This window comes from Crinia signifera, chromosome 5 (genome assembly GCF_055691185.1).
Source record: "Crinia signifera chromosome 5, ASM5569118v1, whole genome shotgun sequence".
NCBI classification, from domain to species: domain Eukaryota; kingdom Metazoa; phylum Chordata; class Amphibia; order Anura; family Myobatrachidae; genus Crinia; species Crinia signifera.
In genome coordinates, this window is record NC_139221.1 from 67,041,773 (window position 1) to 67,067,143 (window position 25,371).

The 25,371-nt window shown below is 41.4% G+C and overlaps 1 protein-coding gene across 1 annotated transcript in view; it reads left to right on the forward strand.

Annotated features, from left to right (window-relative positions):
* RB1CC1 (RB1 inducible coiled-coil 1) overlaps positions 1-25,371 on the forward strand; it is a 145,167-nt gene that overhangs the window by 90,786 nt on the left and 29,010 nt on the right. The window contains exons 12-19 of the mRNA XM_083187391.1: positions 781-884; positions 3,369-3,495; positions 6,994-8,918; positions 12,624-12,774; positions 16,423-16,531; positions 18,493-18,733; positions 19,950-19,998; positions 21,594-21,641. Of these exons, the coding sequence (XP_083043517.1) occupies positions 781-884; positions 3,369-3,495; positions 6,994-8,918; positions 12,624-12,774; positions 16,423-16,531; positions 18,493-18,733; positions 19,950-19,998; positions 21,594-21,641 (2,754 nt within the window). The remainder of the gene's footprint in view (positions 1-780; positions 885-3,368; positions 3,496-6,993; positions 8,919-12,623; positions 12,775-16,422; positions 16,532-18,492; positions 18,734-19,949; positions 19,999-21,593; positions 21,642-25,371) is intronic.

Sequence of the window (25,371 nt, forward strand, 5' to 3'; positions counted from 1 at the left end):
CAATTGATTTTGTAAAAAAAAAAAACTTGTGAAAATTGCCAAACAAACATTTTCATTCATCATAATGACCTGTAATGTTTACCTTATGTAGGAAATAGTCTTTTTTAACACATTTTTTTATTTAAATGTATATAACAAATGTGAGCGATGCTGGATTTTTACCAGATATTTTGCACATCTCTCAGAGATGTTGGCACACAGAGTTAATAAGTACATAAAAATATTCCTGCCAATAACAAGATATTTACCATTGCCATTTGTTTCTATTAGTGTCGCTGAGAAAATATAACCAGTAGATTTGTTATATTGTTTTCTTTCATCTTTGTTTTCACCCGTTAGATATGTTTGTCCTGTACTTAAGGCATAAAGATATAAGGAAGCTATTTATAACCATTACAATGTACACATATACATGTGAAAGGTTGCGTATCACATTAATCTAACATTGTTCCAGGGACATTATTGACCTGTATCCACCAATCACAAGTATGTAACCCACTTGTAAGTTGTACTAGAGAGATGAGATAACCCAGTTGCTATGCCTTTCCCTGTTCACAAGTTACCATACATAGACCTTCTCTTACCCTTCCATATTTTGAATATATATCATCTTTGTGTTGGAAACCCATATGCCTACTCTGACAGTGTGGTTAATGATTGTTTCTTGACAAATCTTGTGTGTTTCACCAGAAAACAATTCTATTTGTATTCACCATTTTATTTCACTTCTAGAGCTTTCTCCCACACAAAATGAACAAATCGTTTTTATTTTCATTTTAGACTCGAAAGCCAAGGAGGTTTGATAGTGAGCTACCTGATATCTCTGTAATTGACCTGCAGTTTCTGCAGTCTCTTTGTCCTCCAGAAGTACAACTTTTCCTCAGGTATTGACATTTACCGGTTTTGATTTTCCTGACGTGTCTGAAAGTAATTTATTTTCTTGAATCATATTTATAATTGTACGATTGCTTTATGCAGTGTGCACGGAGACATAAGAAGATATATATTATCCTTAATTTAGCTGTGTATTTTATGTTGTTTCTCCCACTGACTTGTGCTCATTCTCTGCTCCCTTTTCTTTTGCAGTCTTTCTTTCCTTGTAATGTTCTAAGCCCCTGTTTCAGTAGCATTCCCCTATGGCACCTTCAGTCAATATTTCCATTTAATTTAGTGCTCCTTTTTAATACTCCTTTCCGCCTCCAAATTCCCATTTGTGTCTGCGTTCTATTCCCTTTCTGAATTTTTAACTTCTGTTAGATCATACATAAGGAAGCTTAGCGGGAATTAAGCCTTTTGCAAGGAAATCTCTAATTGTGTACTTCATGTATCTTTTTGAAATACAGTACGTTTTTCATGTTCCTATTGACATTTTATATTGCCACAGTGGTGAGTCATAGGAGCACGCAAGTGGATGAAAATAAATCTTATTAAATTACGGTTTCATTCAAAAGCAGCACATTTGATGTCTGGCATTTGAAATCTATTGCAAAACAAGTTGAATCCCATATCACTTTGAGGATGGGGATGGTAGAGATTTATTGTTTGAATGACTGTACATCCCTATTTCAACTCTAATAGTTTAATCAAGCAGAGTCTCTCAGGGATTATTTCAGTTGTCCATTCATTATAAAAGTGAATAGCGGCATTTAATCACTACATTTGTCAACCTTTGTAATGCATTTCCCCACTAACAAGCACTTGTGATTAATAGGGAAATAAATGATGACGAATTACAGATAAATGTATAAACAAATTGTTTAATTGCTGATGTGTTACACATTGTTTTTTCAAGCATAAAATAAATTACCCTATTGGAAGTATGCCATTTTTGAATATGTAGTTTCTGTACATGCAAACTTGTAATGCTTTTACACTTTGCTGCCAAAATAATCAATTATGTTTACGCTGTTCAGTAAAAAAGGTTCAGTAAAGATTGCATAAATGTATTCATTTAATACATACATATGTATAATCAGTAGTATGGCCTTGGTACAGATTATTTTTCCATATAGTACCTATACTGTACTTGTCTAAGCATTTGTTTCAACGGAACACCAAGGCATCTGTCACGTCATAGAAGAGATTAGTGTCAAGCACCTGAAGCCAAGACACGACGGCTTGATGAACTTCCCTGTCCGTTTGCAAATTGCCTTCCACCCAGTGGTCCATAGAGATGGAGATCACACAGCCTTAAGTTCGGGGCTGTAGGGAGTATGTTCAAGTGTCTCCTTATGGTATCCAGTGCTAACCTCTGTCCTGTTGATATTTAAGACAGTGCACCAAAGCCAAACCGGATTTATTGGTATGATGTTGTCATGGTACACCTTGTTAGGGATGCGCAAGGTCGACAGTCAAAAGTTCGACATGGGGTTTGCCCCTTTTTTGTCCCAAATGTCGACACAGTTGACATGAACACTAAAAAAGTGCACTGCGTCTCCTTGCAGGACTTGCTGCGCTCGCCTTGCATTGGGCATGGTTATTATTCTCCCACCACACCCTAGTTGATGGTACGGCATGGAATATCACCTGTTAGCACATGTCGGCTAAAAAGAAAAATGTAAAAAAAACTCCCATGTCAACCTTTTGACTGTCAACTTAGCCCGTCATCCTGATGCTTGAGTTGACCTAATGTCCCTGTTGACCTAACCCCGTGGCGACCTTCAGACATGTCGACCTATGGTGGTCGACCCAATGCATGTTGACCTCAGTGCTGTCGACCTATTGACACTAGCGCTCTGGCTTGGTAGGAAATTAGAATGAAATTGAGAAAATTACACGAGAAGTCTTGTTACCTATTGAACCACTCTCATTTTAAATTCAGTTGCTTTTTGTGACACTTCTTAACCCTTTTAGTGCCAAGTGAATTTGTCAAAATAGGTGTGAAAATTACCAAGTAAACTGTTATATTCATCATAATGACTTGTAGTGTTTACCTTATATAGGAAATATAATCTTTTTTTAACACAACATTTTTAATTTGAATTTATATTACAAATGTGAGCTACACTGGCATATTTAGCGGATACTTGCACATCTCTCTAAGAGATATTGGCACTCAAATGGTTATCCTAGGTGCTGAAGCAGACCTTTTAATATCTGAAACATACTTTTTTTTTCTGGATGTGTGTTTTTATGATTGCGACTTTTTAAAAATTAACCAATTATTTTTTCTCAGTGGAGGTTGTCCCTTCATTAAATAACATAGGACACATCAAGCAATGCATGTAAACTCCTTAAAATATTTATTCATTATAAAAGCCCCAAACTAAGGTTAAATGGAATATTGTAATGGAAGTTACTCAGTCTGGTAGCTTTGCTTAATTGCATAATATATTCATTGTAAGTATATGTCCACTTTCCACCCGCAGGGTTCCTTTACTTTGTGACTTTGAGCCTCTACACCAGCATGTGCGCGCTCTACACAACTTGGTAAAAGCTGCACAAAGTTTGGATGAAATGTCACAGACTATTACAGATCTATTAAATGAACAAAAGGTGTAGTATTTCAAATCTTCTTTCTTATATTAATCCTAAACAGTATAATCATTCTATTTCAGTTTTGCACTGTAACTAAAGCCCCATACACAGTGGGTGATAAAATTAGCAATATTGCTCATTTTACCCCTTCTGAGTAGGGATGCCAATCCCGGGGCATTTTTTCAATCCCGGAAATCGGGATTGAAAAATGCTCAATCCCGGGATTCCCGGGATCCCGGGATTGGCATCCTTAAAAGAAACCCCCCCCCCCCCCTCCCCCACGTTGCCTTACTTTAACCCCTTCACGACATTTGACGTATATATACGTCATGGTCGGGAAGTACTTCCCGACACATGACGTATATATACGTCATGACTTCTAACTGTCACTGCGTCTAGAGACGCAGTGACAGTTAGGTGATGTCTGCTGTCCCTGACAGCAGACATCCCCCCTCGCCGCCCAGGGGGGGCAGGGGTGCCCCCCCCGGTCGGCGATCGCTGTGATTGGCTGTTCAAATCTGAACAGCCATTCACAGCGTTTCCTGTGTTACCGGCGGCTAAGCCGCTCGGTAACACAGGGATCGGTGGTGATCGGTGCTGTCAAGTACAGCACCGATCACCACCGATGTGCAGCCCCCCCCCTCGCACCCGCCGGGCACTCACCCGGCAGCAGCAGCAGCTCCCCCGGAGCGTCTGGAGCGCACGCAGCGCTGCCCTCCTCCCCCCTCCCCCCCGCAGCAGCAGCAGCAGCATCAAGCTGCAGAAAAAGTTAAAAAATATATGCACTGAAAAAAAAAATATATATATATATATATATATATATATATATATATATATATATATATATATATATACACACACACATATATATATATATATATATATATATATGTGTGTGTATATATATGTGTATATATATATATATATATATATATATATATACACACATATATATATATATGTGTGTGTATATACCGCACCGATTAGCACCGATCGCCAGCCCCCCTCCCACCCGGCAGCCCCCCTCCCACCCACCCGGCTGCCGCAGCGCCAGCACCCCTCCCACCCCCCCGCCAGCCGCAGCGCCAGCCCCCCTCCCAAAGCTGGTGACTAAAATGGGGTCACTTGTGGGGGGGTTCCACTGTATTGGTGCTTCGGGGGTCTTGCTAATGCGACATAGCACCCACCATTCATTCCACCACCAAAAATCACTCCTTCCCTTCTGAGTCCTGCCATGCACCCAACTGGTATTTTTTGGTCACACGTGAGGCATTGCCGTACTCGGGAGAAATTGGGGCACAGATTTTGGGGTGCTTTGTCTCCTTCATTCCTTGTGAAAATGAAAAATTTTGAGCCAGATCTGCATTTTTGTGTAAAAAAATGTAAATTTCTCCCGAGTACGGCAATGCCTCATGTGTGACCAAAAATACCAGTTGGGTGCACGGCAGGACTCAGAAGGGAAGGAGTGATTTTTGGATTTTGCAGCACAGATTCTGGTTGAATGACCCCCGAAACACCCATACAGTGGAACCCCCCCACAAGTGACCCCATTTTGCAAACTACACCCTTCAGGGAATTCATCAAGGGGTATAGTGTACATTTCAAACCCCCCGGGGTTTTACCAATTTTGATACAACTGAGCTGTGAAAATGAAAAATTATTTTTTTTTCATTTTCACTGCCCAGTTGTACCACAATTGGTGAAACCCCTGGGGGTTTGAAATGTACACTATACCCCTAGATGAATTCCCTGAAGGGTGTAGTTTGCAAAATGGGGTCACTTGTGGGGGGGTACCTAACTTTTAGCATCTTATGGTGCCTAGAAACCTACATTGTGCCTAAAAAATAATCTCATAAAAAGGAGGCTCCAAAATCAAGTAGGTGCTCCTTCTATTATGAAGCCTGTGGTTTGGTCACCGTGCACACTAGGGCCACATATAGGATATTTATGAAAACCAAAGAATTGGGGGAATCAATTTTTAGTCACATTTCTCTAGTAAAATCTACTGTGTTCCTTAGAAAAATGTATTAAAATTGCAAATCTGCAAAAAAAATGAAATTTTGAAATTTCACCTACACTTTCTTTTAATTCCTGTGAAACACCTAAAGGGTTAACAAACTTCCAAAATGCTGTTTTGAATACTGTGAGGGGTGCAGTTTTTGAAATGGCATCATTTATGGGGGTGTCCCACATACAAGTCACTCAAAGTCACATCAGAACTGACCTGGTCCCTAAAAAAATCAGAGTTTGAAATTTTCTTGAAAATTTGAGAATTTGCTATTCATATTTGAAGCCTCCTAGTGTCCAAAAAAATGAAAAGGAGGTTGAAATAATGATGGCAACATAAAGTAGACATATGGTCTTTGTTAGTTATTAACTATTTTGAGTGGTATGTTTATTTGTCTCACAAGCAGAAAATGTGACATTTTGCAAATCGCAAAATTTTCCATTTTTTCACGACATTTTGGTATTTTTCACAAAAAAACACAGACTGTATCGACGAAAATTTACCACTAACTTGAAGTACAATGTGTCACGAGAAAACAATCTCAAAATCACTGGGAAAAGTAAAAGCAAAAAAAAAGTTATCCCCACTTAAGTGATACATGCCAGATTTGAAAAAAAGGGCTCTGTCAGGAAGGCAAAAACTGGCTCTGTCATGAAGGGGTTAAGAGGGGCAGGCGACAGCGGAATGGAGGCAGGCTGTGGGTGTGATGCCAGAGGGAGGTCAGTGAGTCACTACACTGTGCAGCCGGGAGAAGTCGGGCGGGGAGCGGGTTCAGTGCTGCGGCCTGCGCAGCGTGACCCATAGGTCACGCGGCGCAGTCCGCAGAGCTGCACCTACAGTGTCACAACTCACTCGCCGCCTGACCTCTCCCTGCCGCTCAGTCATCATGCCTTGTCCTGGTCACAGCGGCGAGTTCAGCGAACCGCCTCCAGTAATTGTACAGAGCAACGGCGGTGCGGGGGCGTGTTCGGTTGGCTGCACAGTGTGACGCGCAGCGTGACCTCTGACCACATCACGCTGCGCGTCTGAGCTGCACAGCCGGTGACTCAGGAGCAGCCGGGCAGCATCTGACCAAGTGCTCAGATGCTGCCCAGCATTAAATGAATCTAATCCCGAAATCCCGGGATTGGAAGGTCCAATCCCGGGATTCAAATCCCGGCAATATTGGGGCCAAATCCCGGGATCCCGCCGATCCCGATCCCGGGATTGGCCACCCTACTTCTGAGTAATATAGTTTATTTTATCGCACAGTGTGTACATGACCCTTAATTAATGCTCCCATGGGTTGCTACCGACCCTCTTCGTCATCTGTGCATGCACAGACGACAGAGTGGATCATTGATGAGCCCCCCCCCCCACCTTAAGCGCCGTATTATTTTATTAAAACTGTATTCTACTCTAATACAAAATAAAGGGTATAAAAGCTAAATCTTGTTAATAGATTACAATAAAAAAAAATGCATATTCATTATAATTTAATCTTATTTGATTGTGGTATTTGATTTCAGATTTCTAATGGTCAGCTCTCACCACAACCTGTTACTACACCAAGGATAGAGAGTGTAACTGAAGCTACAACTACTACCTCATCCAAATCTCCTCCATCACTCAGTCTTCAGGGTCCCATATGTCCTTCTGTCGCCATTCCAGGACCTTTTGAAGAACTCTCTCCAGATAGCATTGATTCTCATACTTTTGATTTTGAAACAATCGCCCATCCAAATATTGAACAGTCTCTTAAGCAGGGTTCTTTGGACTTGGACTCTTTAGCAGATAGTCCAGAATCTGATTTTATGTCCGCAGTCAATGAGTTTGTTATAGAAGAAAATCCTGTCTCACCCAACATAAGTGATACTCAGAGTCCAGAAATGATGGTAGAATCTCTATATTCCTCTGTTATAAATGCGATTGACAGCAGACGAATGCAAGACACAAAAGGAAAACCAAAAGACGACAACGTTGAAAATATCTGTTTAAAGGCTTGCATGGAGAAGTGTAAAGTTGTTGCACAAGAATCACAAAACAGTTTGAGGAATTTCAAAGAAGAACTTTGTCATTTGAGAGCACTTGTACAAAGGGAGCAGAGTGAGTTTGCTAGTGCTATTAAATCAGTTTCTGGCGATATACTTAATATATTTGCATGTGCCAATTGTTCTCTTGAAAACAGATTAAAGGAGAAGCATTTAGAAGAATTGCAAGTTTTAGAAAAATCCTATGAGAAACGACTGCAGTTATCAAAGGAAGATCTTGAAATGAAGGCAGAAATAATTACCCAGTTTAATGTTGACATTTTGCAGTTAAACAATGATTTACAGATTAAAGATAATGAAGTTACCACAATCACAAGGGAAAAGGAAACACTACTTTCTTTACAAAATGAACGGGAGCAGAAAATGATCTGCCTTGAAAGCACCACGAAGGAGCAATCGGTTGAAATTCAGAAGCTGAAACGGTCGAGGGAAACGGTGCTAGAGGACTTTAAGAAACTCCATGCTGAAAATGAAGAAAAACTCAGATTTCTTAAAGAGGAATTTCAGATTTTAGAGCAAACACACATAAAAGAATTAGAAGACAATTTAAAGCTCAGGCATGCACAAGAACTGGAAAATGTGACAACTGAACATAAATGTTGTACAGACAAACTGAAAATGGATAATAAACTCAAGATTGACCAATTGCAAGAATCATCTGCAGCAGTCACTCAAGAGAAGGATTCTCAGCTGCAAGAATTAAATCTTCGAGTTTCCGAGCTCTCCGATATTCGATGTAAATTGGAGGTTGAGTTGGCTCTAAAAGAAGGAGAGATTGAGGAAATGAAGTTAATCCTGGAGGAAAGTAGAGCACAGCAGTTGGATAATTTACAAAACCAAGTTGACGAGAAAACGGAAACCCTAAAGAAACAGCTTTTTAGTCTTGATAATATGTTGGGAGTCCAGAAAGAGGAACATGAGCGTGAACTAACGGAGCTCAAAACTCTGTTGTCAACTGAGAAAAGTCATTGTATTTCAGAGCTTTTAAATAGACATGAAGCTGAAACTAATTCTTTGCGGAAGGACATAAGCAATTTAACCACTGCCCATAAACAAGCACTGGAAACAGAAAGTAGACTACAGGAAGAAATAAGTGTCTTACAAAATAAACTAAGTGACAGTTTGAAAGCACTTGAAAAAAAAACTGAGCAACATGAGAGCTCTCTAAAAGAACAGAAAGAAATGTATGAATTGTCTATTCGTAAACTTGAAGAGGAGCGAGAACAAATTTTGTTAGCACAGAAGCCTGAAAAAGAACCACTCCAACAAAATATTGAGGAAGGGAAATGTGAAAAAGAGGAATCTCCACGCCACGCCGTTACAGACCTTGCGATGCACAGGCAGATCGTTGAAAAAGAACTTTTAGAAAAAATTCACCTTCTTGAACAGCAATTAAATAAAAGGTAGGATAAGCTCTTCATAACATTTACAAATGTTGTAGAAAAATTCAAAAAATAATAATAATAATTTCTAGTGTGTAGACCTTAATGGCAACCAATTTAAATGCTCTTTGTCTAAAAATAAAGTGTGCAATAAACATAAATATTTTATTCAATCCAATTTGGCCATAAATGTTTAGCTTGTCTCAGTCCGATCTTTGATGAATTGTCTGTTTCTGGAACAAAGTGGTGGAATTTTGCCTTACATTTTTTTATATAATTGGTACCAAAAGAAAATGTTATAAATGATGTTTGACTGTACCATGTAGATGCTGCTTGGCTAATTTATATATTCGGCTATTACTTTCATAAGCAGTGCCAGATTTTCAGCAGACACTTGATAAGTAGCAGGTTTTACTTTAAGTCCGTTCTCACCAGACAGAAAAATAGAAGAATTGTGAGATGTTGCTGTTTTCTCTACAAATGTATTTATTTTAATTTGATCATCTTTAAGCACCATTTAGATTTATTTTTCTATTATCCTTGTAACCTGTTGATAATTTAAAACTATAGGCTTAAAATGATACCTTGCCCAACGCTAGCTTAATTAATGAGCTGCAAATGGATTTAATAAAATGTTAGCTAATTGTTATTTAGAATGGCAGTTATAAAGGCTACATGTAGCTTTAAATCAGGGTAAGATGTGGGTGTTATCTTTATACCGATGGCAGCATTTATTTTAACAAATTTAATTGTAATTTAAAAATTGTAAGGTTTTTTTTTATTTTTATTGTGTTCAGTTGATGTGGAATGACCCATTATTATTGTATGTAATGTTGAATATTTAAGGACCTTTTTTAAATAAATATTGTTGGATGGTTTAGTACCCTACTATTTAAGGGTACTGATGTTACACTTCCTAGCAAATAGAAGTACTTGATCCCCAGCAATATTGGTTAAATTCAGATGGCAGCTTCCACTGAGCAAAGTAAGACTGTCCACCTAAACTCGCAGTCAGTAATGAAGTGCATTACTTATGATGTTACATCAAACTGGCATAACATAAGTCACCATGTTTGATGTTAAATAGGACATAAAGACAATTAAAAGAAAGTTATATTCTAAATTAGAACTCCCTTGTTTGATTGATAGGAACACATCAACAAGGTTGTAGCAAAAGCATAATAAAAAACTAAGTATCACATGTCATAGTGTCTTATCACTTACTATAGAGCGTATCTTAGATACTATTATTTATTAATAGTTTCTTATATAGCGCACACATATTCCTCAGCACTTTACAGAGAATATTTGAACATTCACATCAGTCCCTGCCCCAGAGGAGCTTACACTCTATATTCCCTACCACATGTACATGTACACACAGACATTCTAGGGTTAATTTTTTGTTGGAAGCCAATTAGCCTACCAGTATATTTTTGGAATGTGGGAGGAAACCGGAGTCCCCAGTGAAAACCCACGCAAGTACGGGGAGAATATACGAACTCTGCACAGTTAGGGCCATGGTGGGTATCGTACCCATGACCCCAGCGCTGTGAGGCAGTAATGCTAACCATTACACCGTCCGTAGTGCCCTACATATATGGAAGTATGTGTTTATTGCAGTTATAGCTCAGTCTGTGAGAATACTTATACAGATGAATACAATATTGGAATTGAGAACCTCTATGGGGATTTACCAGTGCACTGTTCATGATTTAAATGATGTTAAGAGAGATTGGCTTTAAAAGTAGAACATCTCTGTAGAATGCTGCTGCCTGCGGTCCATATTTGCTTGCACATTCAGAGGGAAATTTAATAAGATAAGAGATCCAGAAAGTGAGAGATTTGGTAGGAAATCTCCAGGTTTTTTAAAGCGGCAATCATTTACACTGCAAAACCAGTTTGCTTTTGAAGTGTAAATGATTGCCGCTTTAAAAAAAACTGGAGTTTTCTTACCAAATCTCTCACTTTTTGAATCTCTCATCCTGTAAAATTTTACTCATAATCTTATTCCTTAAGGTACCCATACACTGTACAACAGGGCAGTGCAATGAGATGCACATCCCATTGCACAGCACATAAAGTCTGTGCAGCCCATGCTTTTAGTACTAGATTGCATCGTATCTACTACAATAAGCACGGTGCTGTAGCATTGTATGCTTTTTGTACTAGATACAATGCAATATAGTACTTAAAGCACCGAGTTCATCACCGTGTATGGGCACCTTTTCTCCTTGATATATAACACAATGTTATGTGAATAATGCGATTCAATGCTCCAAAACCACCTTCTTCATACTTCTAAATATATTTTTCTTAAAAGCGAATGTTTATTCTCTGAGTGTTCAGATTTTATGCTTAGTATTTTCTAGTCATAAATTCGTGAATTAAAATACAAATGGTTTCCTCTTTATATGTAATCTTTAAATGAAATGTATTTTTTGTAACTTCCTTTTTTCACGTACAGTATTTAGCATTTCTCAGCAGTTGAAGCATCTGAGAAATGGGTTAATTTCTTGTAGAAAACATGGGATCCCTATAGTGCGTGGTCTTTGGTCTAACTGATAAGCAAAATTGAATCAATGCAAATGTTTTTGCTATTGTAGATGATCTAATTGTGATGTTTTATATACATGTATAGTAGATTAGTGTTTATTGATACAGCTGTGCTTGTTTGGGAATGATTTTGTTGAGCTCTTACTATGGTCTCATTTCATAATAAAATGGTTTTTAGTCCCTTAAATTATTCTACTTCTATCTCCCTTGGCAATTGTGAAACAGTCTGTATGTATTGCAAACACTAGTTCATTCACTTAGTAGACCTAGAAATAAAGTTATACTGTATTTGCTAGTCCATATCTTTGGTGGTTGAGTAAACTTGGTTGAATTACGATGGGTCCAGGTGTAAAGTGTGTGAGTGAGAAAGGAACATGCTGTAGTGGTGAAAAGGGCTGTTATGCGGTACAGGTTGAGTATCCGGTATCCGAAAATCCGTTATCCGAATTATTCCAAAAACCGTGTTTTTTTGGAATAGTTAAATAAAAATGTCCCTCCCCCCCCCGACCCTTTTTTTTTTATACTTACACCTAGTTCCCTGGCATCCACGGCAGGCCTTCAGCTTCATCTCCAGCGGTCCCAGGAGTGCATTGTGCGAGTTCCCAGGCGCGCCGGTGACGTCACAGGCGTGCCTGGGAACTCGCGCAATGCACTCCTGGGACCGCTGGAGATGCCGGAGATGAAGCTGAAGTCCTGCCATGGATGCCGAGGGACCATCGGAGAGCCACCAGGGGACAGGTAAGTATGTAAAAAAAAAAAAAATCCAAAAACCGGAAAAATCCCTTTTTCGGAATGCTTGTGGTCCCGAGCATTTCGGATAAGGGATACTCAACCTGTATTGCACATAATCAGAGATACAAAGATTGTAGAGGGTGGATGCAAATTTGGTCTGTAGGTTGTGGATGAAGGAGCATTGTGGAAGTAATAATGCACTCTGTTACACTCTGCATACCTTTACCTTTCTTTTCTTATGCAGATTAATCCTACTCCAGTCTTATCTAAACAATAAAATCACCTGGTGGTCAAAATGATTTGGCCACTCAGTGTATACACACTTGGTTATGCCATCCTTGTTTGCCGACTGAAACATTCTTTTTATACAGCATTAACATTTTTGTATGTATTTATTATTGGAAGCTTTGTTAATGCATTTCATTTTTCCACTTTAAGTCCTGCTGGACCGGCACATAGCTTGATCTCTGAACTCCAGGAAAAGCTTCAGCAAGAGAAACAGTTATTTGTTGAGCAACTTGACCAGCAGGAGAGAAAGAAAGCTGAAGAAATGCAGAATCTAAAGATTTCCCTTATTGCAGAACAGCAGGTAATGTGTTAGTTACACTTCTAAGCTATTAGCCTTGCTTAGATATTTTATATGTATATGACGTGGTAATCGCGATCAGTGAAAAAATTTGTGGGTCCCGGGGACCCCTCATTTTATAAAGTTGGGGTCCTACCCACTGTGTCTGGGTTCCATCACAAATTATGCTTTTGAGCTAACCAAGTACTGTCCCCAAACACCTTTTAGGGTTTAAGAAGAAAGAGTAAGTGGAGTTAGATACAAGGAGGGTGTCTGAGAGAGAGTGAAAAAGAGAGAGGCATGGGCTTCATGAAAAAAGAGGGAATGAGTGAGAGAGATACAATAGAGAGAGGGTGTCAGAAAGAGACAAGAGAGTGAAAGTCAGGGAGAGAGTGAGGGTGTCATGGAGAGAGTGAGAGATACAGCGCTGGTGGAGAGAAGGGGGAGGGGGCAAGGGAGAGTCTGTCAGGGAGAGGGAGTAAAAATGGAGAGGGAAAGGATGGTGAGAAGAGAGATATAAGAGGAAGGGACTAGGGGCAAAACTAGAGATAAGAGAACTGAAACTGAGGAGGAGTGAGAGGGGGTTTAGATTAGGCATGTCCAAACATCGGCCCTCCGGCTGTTGTGAAACTACATATCCCAGCATGCCTTGCCATAGTTTTAGCATTTCCTAATAGTAAAACTGTGGCAAGACATGATGGAACTTGTAGTTTCACAACAGCTGCAGGGCCATAGTTTGGACATGCCTGGTTTAGAGAAAGAGAGGGGGCAGGGAGAAGAGAGCAGGGGGAAAGAAAAAGAGGAGAAACCGCAGGGGAGAGGAAGGGTGACAGACGGGGTGGGGAGAGAGCGAAAAAAAGGAAAGAGATGGGGGGAGAGGTGAAATGAGAGGAGGAAAGTGAAGATGTGGAGAATTGATGTGCGAAAGTGGTTGAGGTGACGGGGGGAGCAAGAGGAGTTGAGATGGGTGGGGGTGAGGAGGTTAAAGCGAGGGGTTGAGGGATGAAAGGAGGTGAGGTGACGGGGAGTTAAAGGGAGTGAGGAGATGGGAGGCAAGAGGGGGTGAAGTGGCGGGAGACCAGCTGACTGGGGGGTGAGGGCATTCCAGTGCGCCAGCCTCCTGGCTCTCTGCTACTTGGTCACTGCTGCTCTGCTGCTTTCCAGCCACCGCTGCTTCTCTCCTGCTCCATGGCTTTCGCTGCTTCTCTCCTGCTGCCTGCCCACTTCTGCTCCCTTGCTACCGCTGGTCCTCTCCTCATCGCTGCTCTCCTGATCCCCAGCACAAGCTACATGACAACTCCACAGAATTTGATGCAGCAGAGTCCGCAATTTAGGGTGAAATATGTGCTATAATGTATTTGCAACCACTTGTATGTCAACACAAAACTGTTTCCTGGACACATTACTAATACAGTTGTCATTCTGATAGAAATAATAGCTCATATCTTGTATATGTATAAATTCATATCACACTTCCCACACTAGCTGGCCACATGACCATACTGTACCTGTAAGAATCTCTTTCTTTGCAGACACATTTTTTCAATCACATATTGCAATAAATTATCTTTCACTACTGGGAAAGTGAAAATCCTGAAATGTCTGCCCTTTGGGGTGACCATACCCCATAGTACAGCTCATTTTTCTCTCAAGGCCTGATTGTGAAGTAACAATTCAAGCCATGTTATATTGCTGGTGAGACAGATTTAGAATTTGGAAGGGCGTGTTCTAGTTTTAGGGGGAGATTCAATCGCCGTCGAGCATCTCCCGTGGGGGAGATGCTCGACGGGCCCTATTCAATGCTGTCTTGCCCGACAGCATTGAACAGGGTTTCCTGTCAGAACGAGCCCGACATCTCTAGCTGTCGGGCTCGTTCTGCCGAGAACAGCCGGGAAGTGACGAGCTGCCGGCTGCAGCTCGTCACTTCCCGGCCGCAACTCACGGCTACGCCCCCTTCTCGCCCCGCTGCAGGCGGGACATTGAATCCCGCCTGCATGTTCTCGGTCGAGCTGACCGAGAACGGGACTGGGTCACAGCAGGCGAGCAAGCTCGTCTGCCGTGACCCGAACATTGAATACCCCCCTAAATCTGAATAAAATAAAAATACAGCTATCCAGTACTTGTAGGCTACATGGAAAAGCAGCCAGTAATTACTCTGCCTACAAAACAATAAATGTGTTTCTACCCCTTGCATTGCAACATACCATATATACTCGAGTATAAGCCTACTTTTTCAGAACATTTTTTATGCTGAAAAAGTTCCCCTCGGCTTATACTCGAGTGAGGGTCCCACTTGCGTCAATAGGTTTCCCAGATTTTTGTTGTAAAATTAGGTGCCTCGGCTTATATTCGGGTCGACTTATACTCGAGTATATACAGTAGTTTGTTCCAGATACAAAGTTGTTTGCTTTTTCTTTTTTTTTTTTTTGCCTTGCCCCAACTCTGGATCAGCACATTAAGTGATATATAGCAGAACTTGTCATAAATTACAAGAACTGTGTGATAAAACATTTAAAGGTTATCAAATTACAACTGAATCTGCGCATTAGACCCTTTCTCACTCAGGATGCCACTAAGACCATTATCCACTCACTGATCATATCCAGGCTGGAATACTGCAATCTCCTACTAACTGGTATCCCTGACAAATGCCTGTCTCCACTCCAATCTATCCTCAATGCTGCAGCCTGGCTCATCTTCCTCACAAAACACACTACCTCCACCTCCCCTCTTCTACAAGCCCTTCACTGATTTCCCTTCCCTTTCAGAATTAAATTCAAACTTCTCACACTCACTTACAAAGCCCTCACCCACTCCTCTTCCATTAACATCTCTGACCTTATATCCCTCTCCCACTCATCCCCTTCGCTCTGCTAACACCCGTCGGCTCTCCTGCAGACTTATTACCTCATCCCACTCCTACCTCCAAGATTTTTCATGTGCTGCTCCCTTACTCTGGAAATCTCTACCTCTCCCCCTCAAACTCTCCATTTCACCAAACCCAGCAAACTGTCCTCCTAACCTTCTGTTCCTTGCCCTATCTACCCCTCCGGTGTCACCCCTCTCTGTCTGCCCCCCATCTTTAGAATGTAAGCTCTAACAAGCAGGGACCTCTTACCTCATGTGCTTATCCTTTCTTACTTCAGTAGTCTTCGACTGCACCAAAGCATGCTGTTTGCTGCCACCTTGATACTTATGTTGCAGTAATCAGCTGATGTTTCTTTAATCATTTACCCTGTATTTGTCCTGTATGTCTTCAACTGTAAGTCACTGTTTTCCTGTTTTGATTATGTGTACTCTGTATTTGGGTGCTGTGGAACCCTTGTGGCGCCATATAAATAAAGGATGCTAATAATAATAACAGGAGGAAAAAACATTAGTGTTCCTGCTGTTTTTGAGCACGCCTGATTAAAAAAAAAAAAAAATGTACCTGTGAAAAACACATGCTCAGTGAAACCTGTGTATTTTCGGCCACTGAAGCCCTGTTTTCACTGGTTGATTTGCCTGCCTCAAATACCCAATAAGTCTTGGTATGCATCGGCGTATTGGGTCTAATTAGATAGCCCCTGGAAAGCCTATTGGTAATAAGCTACCGCCCTCAGTCTGAACAATTGGAAAGCACGTGCTTCCTCAGTTTTCTTTTAATCAACATTCTTTTTTTTCCCTTTGTAGACCAACTTTAACACTGTTTTAACGAGAGAGAAAGTAAAAAAAGAAAATATAATTAGTGAACTGAATGAGAAACTAAAGAGTGTTACACAGCAGCAGGAGAGAGATAAAGGTAAGAAATGTGTCTCTTAACAAAGTTTTTCTTTGTCATAAAGTACCTGTGGGTAAGGTATATATTCCCATTATATTCCTATATTTGAGTCATGTAACACAACGTTTTTTTTTTATCTCTCTATATTTGCTACAAAACTGAGGTCTTTGATTAATTGATCACCATAAATGATAATGTAATAGAGGAGAACATTCTAATAGAAATTACTGAAATAGTTTGTGGGCTATACCCAGCAATAATTTGTGAATATGCATGTCATCCACATATACATATCTTACAGAGCGAAATGGCATTGCCAGTATTACATGTTATTATTGCTGTTCATTTATGAGCTGCATATCTCGATACAAAGACAAACAGAATAAATAATAAATGAAGGTGTGGAAACAATCTTTATTGAATCATTGCTCCGTAGAGTATCTATTAATTTTCTTTCAAGGCACAACCTAAGCTAACCAACCTTAGATTCAGCTATGTGCTTCTGATGGGCCACATATTTTATGATTGTCAGTCACTGGCAATGGTTTTGCCTATCACTTTGACAATAAATAATTGGATTTGATCCTGGACCACCAACCAGAGGGCACCCCTGCGGAAGCCTCAAGGCACACATTTTGGGAACCACTGGGTTAGTGTGAGAGAGCATAGAAAATACTGGTATGAGGAAAAAAGTAGCGTTGTGGCTGTTTGGGAGAATTGTGGATGAACCATACCACTGTGAGCAGTTTCAGTACTTTAATGTCCCTTTAAGCATACAGACATTTAATTACATTGACAAAGTAAAAAAATAAAAATCTGTTTATATGTATTTGTTATTATTCTCTGGTGCTGTATAATATCTGGAAAATGTAAAGGCATGAAAAACAACAATCCCAGTAAGTAATAGGTAAGGTTTAATGTACAGTATTTATGACCAGTGCTTCCTACTAAAGCAGCTTTAGTATCTGTCACCTAGGACTCCCACAGACCGTATAGAAGCATGTGGAAAAAAAGTTTTTTGTGACGAGATTTTAGGTGCTATAGTTGACATTAAAATCGTTGTTTAATATAATAGGAACATAAAACACAAATCAAAATTTTGTTAAAAGGCGGGCAGAAGTCTTACCCAAAAGGGCATATGGAGCCTGAGGTATGGAAAAAGTAAGGCAGGGTTGCAGTCTGGACATGCCCCTGCTGGGCTCCAGATGTATTCACAGGATCAGAGGTGAGTCTTCTATTTGTGGTGATCACTGCTGATGCGTTTCAAGCCTACTTGGGCTCCTCTTCCAGGGCGTAGTCCTGAAGAGCCCAAGTAGGCTCGAAACGCATCAGCAGTGATCGCCACAAATAGAAGACTCACCTCTGATCCTGTGAATACATCTGGAGCCCAGCAGGGGCATGTCCGGACTGCACCCCTGCAGAGGTGAGTCTTCTATTTGTGGCGATCACTGCTGACGCGTTTCGAGCCTACTTGGGCTCTTCAGGACTACGCCTTGGAAGAGGAGCCCAAGTAGGCTTGAAACGCATCAGCAGTGATCGCCAAAAATAGAAGACTCACCTCTGATCCTGTGAATACATCTGGAGCCCAGCAGGGGCATGTCTGGACTGCAACCCTGCCTTACTTTTCCCATACCGCAGGCTCCATATGCCCTTTTGGGTAACACTTCTGTCTGCCTTTTACCTTTTAACAAAATTATGATTTGTCTTTTATGTTCCTATTATATCTGGAGGGCCAATAAAAATAACAAGCAGGTTTTAATGTGTCAACCACATCACAGTCTTAGTCGACATTTTGGCCCTGGAAGGTTTTTGTTAAGACAGACCAGGCATCTGTTTAGCATTAATGCAGACCGCTACCTGTTTTGTATTTTAGGAGATTATATAGATTTAATATGTAAATTAAACATAAAATATTTTTTATTTGATTATTTACAGTAGTAGCATGTATAGACTTTTTCTCTCACTCATTTATGTTTATCTAGATTTAATTGAGACGTTATCTGAAGACCGGGCATGTTTGCTTGAAGAGAAGAAGAAACTTGAAGAAGAAGTTTGCAAGCTAAGGAGTGTTATGTCTTCAACTCATGTGGCTCTTCCTTCTGAGCCTAGCGGAGCTTCAGTCTCTGACCTTCCTCTGGATATCAATAAACCCTTTTATGATACCACTGTCATAGATGAAGACAGAATGGAAACCACTTTAGAAACCAGCATGACAGCTGTTCAGTAAGTGCAGTCAGTGTTTTTGGCTAACATACTGGGCCAAACACAAAAAGGATATACAGTCTTACACAGTGTGAGAGATTTTTCAACATACACTGCAACATACTGTATGCTGCGGTAAAGCCTTGTAAAAAAGAATACATAAAGTGCAGTATGTGCCTGAATAGGTTTTATTTTTTTTTTCAGAATTAGTAATGTAAACTCTTGTAATCAACACTAAAAGCAGTCACGCCAATAAATGCCACTCTTTAAACCCAACCTTTTTAATTAACGCAGTTGGGGTGGGTCGAAAAAATCCCCAGCGCTTTTTTGAACAGTGGTTGTAGGTAGGGAGATCGATGAAGTTACTAACTAATGGAAAATTGGGTACTTGTGGATTATCACGGCTCCCATCGCATGCCATCGCATGCCATATATAGTGGCATGCGATGCGATTTTTGCAGTTTTTTTGTCAAAATCGCATGCGATTTTTCACAGAAAAGCATCCAAATGCATTGGAATTAGTATGAAACATGTTCAATGGCCCCCAAATGGCATTTTTGAGGCTGTACCACCCCCACTATCAACGCGAACCCGAAGCGTGGCGAGCGCAGCGGTACGCGTCCTACGACCTTTTCATACCCCCACTATCCACGTCGGCATGGAGTTGAGAATAGAAAGTGTGGCGAGCGCAGCGTGGCGAGGGGACGCGGACACCTGTGAAGCCCGTGAGGGGACGCGGATACCTGTGAAGGTATCCGTGGGGCTCGCTGCGCTCGCCACGCTTCGGGCGCGGTGGCTCGCTGCGCTTGCCACACTTTCTATTCTCAACTCCACACCGACGTGGATAGTGGGGGTATGAAAAAGTCGTAGGACGCGTACCGCCGCCCCTCGCTGCGCTCGCCATGCTTCGGGTTCGCGTTGATAGTGGGGGTGGTACAGCCTCAAAAATGCCATTTGGGGGCCATTGAACATGTTTCATACTAATTCCAATGCATTTGGATGCTTTCCAGTGAAAAATCGCATGCGATGCGATTTTTTAATGTACGATGGCCATCGTGGGAGCCGTGATAATCCACAAGTACCGAAAATTGTTTCGTTTGACCAAGTCAAGTGATTGAAAGTGATGCATTTCTAATAATGTTCCGTACTGTGTAGAAAAAGGCTGCTCCATTGTTTGCACTGCTCATGATTTTTGCCCCAGCAAAGTTATAATTACCGTTGTTCTTTCTTCTTTTAGTGATGTATTGTTGTCAGAAGAAAAACAAAAGATAATGCTGCTAGAGAGAGTAAGTAGCCATCATTGTGATACTGCTTATAAAGTGGTTGCATTAGCTCAGATATTCTATTTTGTACAGATGACTCCTTATACATCCAGCCTCGATGTGCTGTGAAGTGGAAGATGCCTGGTGTGATATAGGCACTAGGTCATGTGTCCAATTCTAGTAATGTTGGGTGTTTTTAGTCTCAACTAAATGTGACAAGAATGCACAAGGAGACTGTACTGATAGATTTGATATAGGGCACTTGTATATTGTGTGTGAATGAATCTGTATGTGGAGCAGAACAGTACATAACCACTTCGGTGGTTTGCCCGGAAATTTATCGGGCTGTGCTGCCTGCGTGGGCTCCCTGAGAAAGTTCCGGGCATGCCACTGATTGATAGGTGTGCGCCACTGGTGCCTCCAGTTGTGCACCACTGGCGCTTGTCACCTCCAGCCAGTGCCGACTCCCCCACCCCGGCGATCGTGCGTCAGGGCTCAGTGCAGGCCCTTCTTGGCAAAGTTCGGGGCAGCTCGGGGGGACACGGGAGTTTGGGGGCCCAAGTGCCCCTAAGCCTCCCAGAACATCCCTGAGCCTGCCGCCTGGTCAATGCTATGATGTCTGTGAATGGCAGCAGAAGGAGAAACCCGGCGTTCCGGGGTGGGGGAGAAACCCTGCCTTCGTAGGTTTGTCCTGCCCCAGAAAAACCCATCACTCACGGGATTAAGGTACACTTATGCGATTTTGCCCGATTTCCTCTGATTTCGATGGATGATAAATCAAATGAATGTTGCAAATCTCATTTGCATCGAATTGAAGCACCTAGATTGAAAGTGCTGTACTGTAGATTTATCGGACCTAGAGCATTGGCTGGAATCACATGCGATATATCGTATGCAAAAGGACCGCATACGTTATATCGCCTATGATCCAGCCTTGTACAAGTGTATAGGGGCCTTTAGGAAAAGCTGAGGCTTCTTCATTGTAGCACTTTGTGTACAGATTCATAGACGGGTGTGGTATGATGCTCAGGCAGTTGGGATTCCGACAGTCATTAGTCCAACATCGGAATCCCGCCTGCCTGGACTTCGACAGGTGGACGAGCGCTAAGAAAGCCACTTGTGGGATGAATGTGCTTGCCACGCTGCGGACTCTGTGTCTTGCTGCGCTCACCACAGGTTCTAATCTCCTTCTATGGTGGTCATGGACCTCTACACGGGAGAATAGCCCCTATCAGTCAGGATCCTGACTGACGATCATTTAACAGTCGGGATTCCAATGTCAGATTAATGACTGACGGAATCCTGACTCTCGGAACAATATCCGGCACACTTCGGAGACTTAGTCACACACAGATATACAAGTGTCATATTATTAATTATCACAGTTTTCTTGTCACATTGTGAATATGACATGTTTGATTGTTTCATATACTGTAGTTCAGTACTATCCCAAATAAATGTCCTATTGCTGCTAATGTTGGTTTAACCAATACCCATTTTGGTGGGAGAACATTTTTGCTTCTTTAAAGTTTTGTTTATTTTGTATAATATACTCATAGAATTGACTTTTCATAATTTTTTATTAAATGTAATGATGCAATTGTGTTTTTTTTATTCAGACATTGCAGCAGAAAGAAGAAGAAAATAAACGTTTGAACCAGAGATTGGTGAGAATATTCTTTTGTTGTTTTAAGAGTATTCCAGACTGTTTGTGCATTTTTAATATGTTGTTATTATTGCCTCAATAAAATGATGTGATGGTGAGCTTGTTACCTATATGCTGTTGACTGATGAGTTACAATGTACATCATGCTTCGTGATATCACTCATTCCTTCTGATCCCCAGCCTGTCAACTGTCACCAGCAGGGCCCCTTACTCTATATCTGATGTCTGAACCACCTTTGTCATCCGTGTTTGCATGTGGTCTGTCATTATATGGCGTCTCAAAAATAAAAAAAACCATGATGATACTTTGATTTCTCATGAGCATTGGTTTAACAATACTAAGTGATTGTATTAGCTCAGAAACAGATATGTCCTCTTACACATAAACTCATTACTCCATGCTATGTGAGTGAGCCGGCAATGTGATGTGACAAAACCGCTTCACGAGACTGCATTGATTTGATATTCCGCATTTGTGTATCTAAGTTACCAAAGGTGGGTTTTCAGGCGCTGAGAGCGTTGCTTCTCTAAGAACAGCTGCTTAGGGAAGGTTTTAGTCAGATCCCTTCAGGAAACATACATTTACAACAGGGTCTCAATACAGAGATTAAGCAGTGCTATTTGGTTTAAACACTTGAGAAACCATAAATGTTTGAAAAAGCTGAATAAATCAGCAAAATGCTTCGGTGTGAGAGATTTTCAATCCATCCTCTACTTGGCACCTCCATTTTTAACCTTCACCGCTCTTGGCAACCTTTCTTCATACCACTACTAAATAGTGAGGACAAGCAAATAAGGATCCGAAAAGTCCATTGATCATGCCCCAATGGAATTTTCACCAACGGCAATTCTATCTCAGTGAATCCACATCATAGTGAGAACATGCAGGCGGGATTCAAAGTCCCGCCTGCCGGGGAGCGAGAGAGGGGCGTGGCCGCGAGTTGCGGCCGGGAAGAGGCGAGCTGCAGCCAGCAGCTCGTCACTTCCTGGCCGTTCTCGGCAGAACGAGCCCGACAGCTAGTGATGTCGGGCTTGTTCTGCCGAGATACCCTGCTCAGTGCTGTCTGGGAAGACAGCATTGAATAGGGCCAGTGGGCATCTCCCCGACGGGAGATGCTCGCCTGTGATTGAATATCCCCCTTAAACTTGAGATAAAGTGAGGTGCTTTATCTCCTTTCACTTTATCTCCAGTGTATCTCTTCTTCAGGCTTAATACATCTGCCCCATTGTGACATAACATTACTGCTATTCAGGAATTCCTGTTTTATATACATTTTTTTTAGAAAATTACTTAATTTTCTTAATTAATTGTTATGATATGCTTTATCCATAAAATTTATTGTGATTTTTAGACACCATTTATGGTTTCTCAAGCATTTAAACCATCTCTGTATTAAGACCCTTTCAGAGGCGGATTGGCCCACCGCTTCCCGGTGGGCCGGACCAGATTTCACTCTGGCTGGGCCGCTTACCTGTTAGAAGCGGCCGCAGCCCAGCCTGGTCACAAACGCCAGCATTGCCCAAAACAAATATGGCCGCCGCATATATGCATATATTAAATGCACATATGCGGCGGCCATATTTGTTTTGGGCAATGCTGCACTCTCTGTGGCCGCTGGATGCGCGGCAGCGGAGTAATGTCCTCACTCCCGCCGCTCCTAACCCTCCCCCCCCCCCTGCCATTAGACAAGGAGCTGCCTGGCGGGGCACCTTTACTGTAAGCAGCGGCGCCCGGCGGAGAACTTCATTTAGCAGCGGTGCCCAGCAGAGTGCTTATTTTTCAGCAGCAGCACCCGGCGGAGCACTTCATTTAGTAGCGGCAGCCCGCTCCTCCCCGTCACCCAGCTTACATCCCTCGGCCACCTGACCAAGTGCCTAGGAGCCGGAAGCCGGGCAGGAGACACTGCTGCAGAAGCTGCCTGTGTCGAGAACAGCCGCAGCGAGGCGTGAGCTAAGCAGGTGGCAAAAGGCAGAACTGTGAGTACAGTGACTGTCACCCTCAACCATGGCAAGAATAGCACCTTCCTTGCCACCTTGACATTTCTATAGGGGGTGAGGCCCGGGGTTGACACTTTGGGGACATGAATATATACTGTATATTCCACGAGTATACCTCCATAGTGGACAACAGAAAAGGCATCACAGGGATTTTTTTAAAACAATAATAAAAAAAATGTCTACAATGTTTTGGGGAGCGCCATCCGCATCATCAGGAAAACACATGTTTTTATGTGGTCCCCAAAACATTGAAGTTTTTACTTCAATGTTTTGGGGACCACATAAAAACATGTGTTTTCCTGATGATGTACATTATTGATGTAAAAATCCGTGATGCCATTTTTGTTGTGCGCTATAGTATACACTAGTGGAATGTGCACACAGGTGGAAATTTTATGCTGTGTGTAATGTAATGACCTACCATTTGTTTGTATACATTGTGGGGGTTATTCTGGTCTGTTCTCATGGACCATTGTGGGGGTTATTCTGGTCTGTTCTCATGGACCATATGTCCACACCGGGACTGTTGGATGTTTGGTGTATGCACATGCGCAGTTGCATTTCTGTGCATATGCCATGTGCGTGCGGCCAAGGCGAATGGACTGTTCGTTGGGTATTGTGGGCGGGGGGAGAGCTACTAGCCATGCCCCCACAGTGGCGAAAATGGGGCATGACCTTGTTGAAATAGGCCACGCGCCAATATCACTAGGCCACACCCCCTAAAAATACCCCCCCATTTTGTAAATTTCTGTGTGATTCTGAGTTTGAATCGGTATACAAAACACAGCTGAACTTGGGGTTCAAAAAACTGATTTACATTCCTGAACAGCGATGTACATGTGTCGCATCTCAAAAAATTAGTGCAGTCTTGGAAAAGGTTTTGTTGCATTGCAGTTGACCAAAAAATATACACCTCACGAGCCATCGCACATACTCTTGACTGCAAAAACAAAAAGTTTTTTGGGTACGACTGTAGTGTACATATGTGTCCCATGTGGTTTAAATGATTTTACTAGTATGGTTGCTGCAGATAGCTGATTATCCTGCATGTTGTTCACTGCATGGTTTTAAATGTTTTCTTCTGTATTTCTTATTTTCAGTGTGTGCACTTTTAATGATTCTACCCACATGATTTTTTGGCAGATTTTCTTTTTACCCTGCTCTGTGCTTACTAGTTCTATATGGTTTACTTTGCGCTTAGATTATCTCTCTTCATTTTGTCACTTTCCTGTCTTTATATACTCTGTTTAATGTTAAATCTTCTACTTTTTGCTTTAAATGGTTGAAGGTTCGTCCTCTATTAAGCTGTCACAGTCTCCTCCTGATATTATATAGAAACAGAACAGTTTCAAGACAAACTATCACTGATCCTCAGCATGTTAGCGTTAAATGCACAAAGCCAATAATCCATCTACACTATTTTATTTATCTGAAAAACATTTTGTTCCATGTTGAAAAAAACTAGATTTATGCATTATGTGATTTGCTTGAGAACCCATTGAGGCTCTATTACACCAGTAGGCTACAAAAACAGTGACTGGCCTGAAATAAATGTCTCCCAAGCCTGTAAAATGTAATTGTTTAAACAAGTTATATGAGATACTAAAACAGTTATTTAAATGTAATTGAAGACAGTCATATATGGTAATAGGGTCAAGATAAGGTGCATTATTCATTGCACAGATGGCATAGTGTAGACTTCAGCTTCTTGTTGAACACATAGTTACATTGTT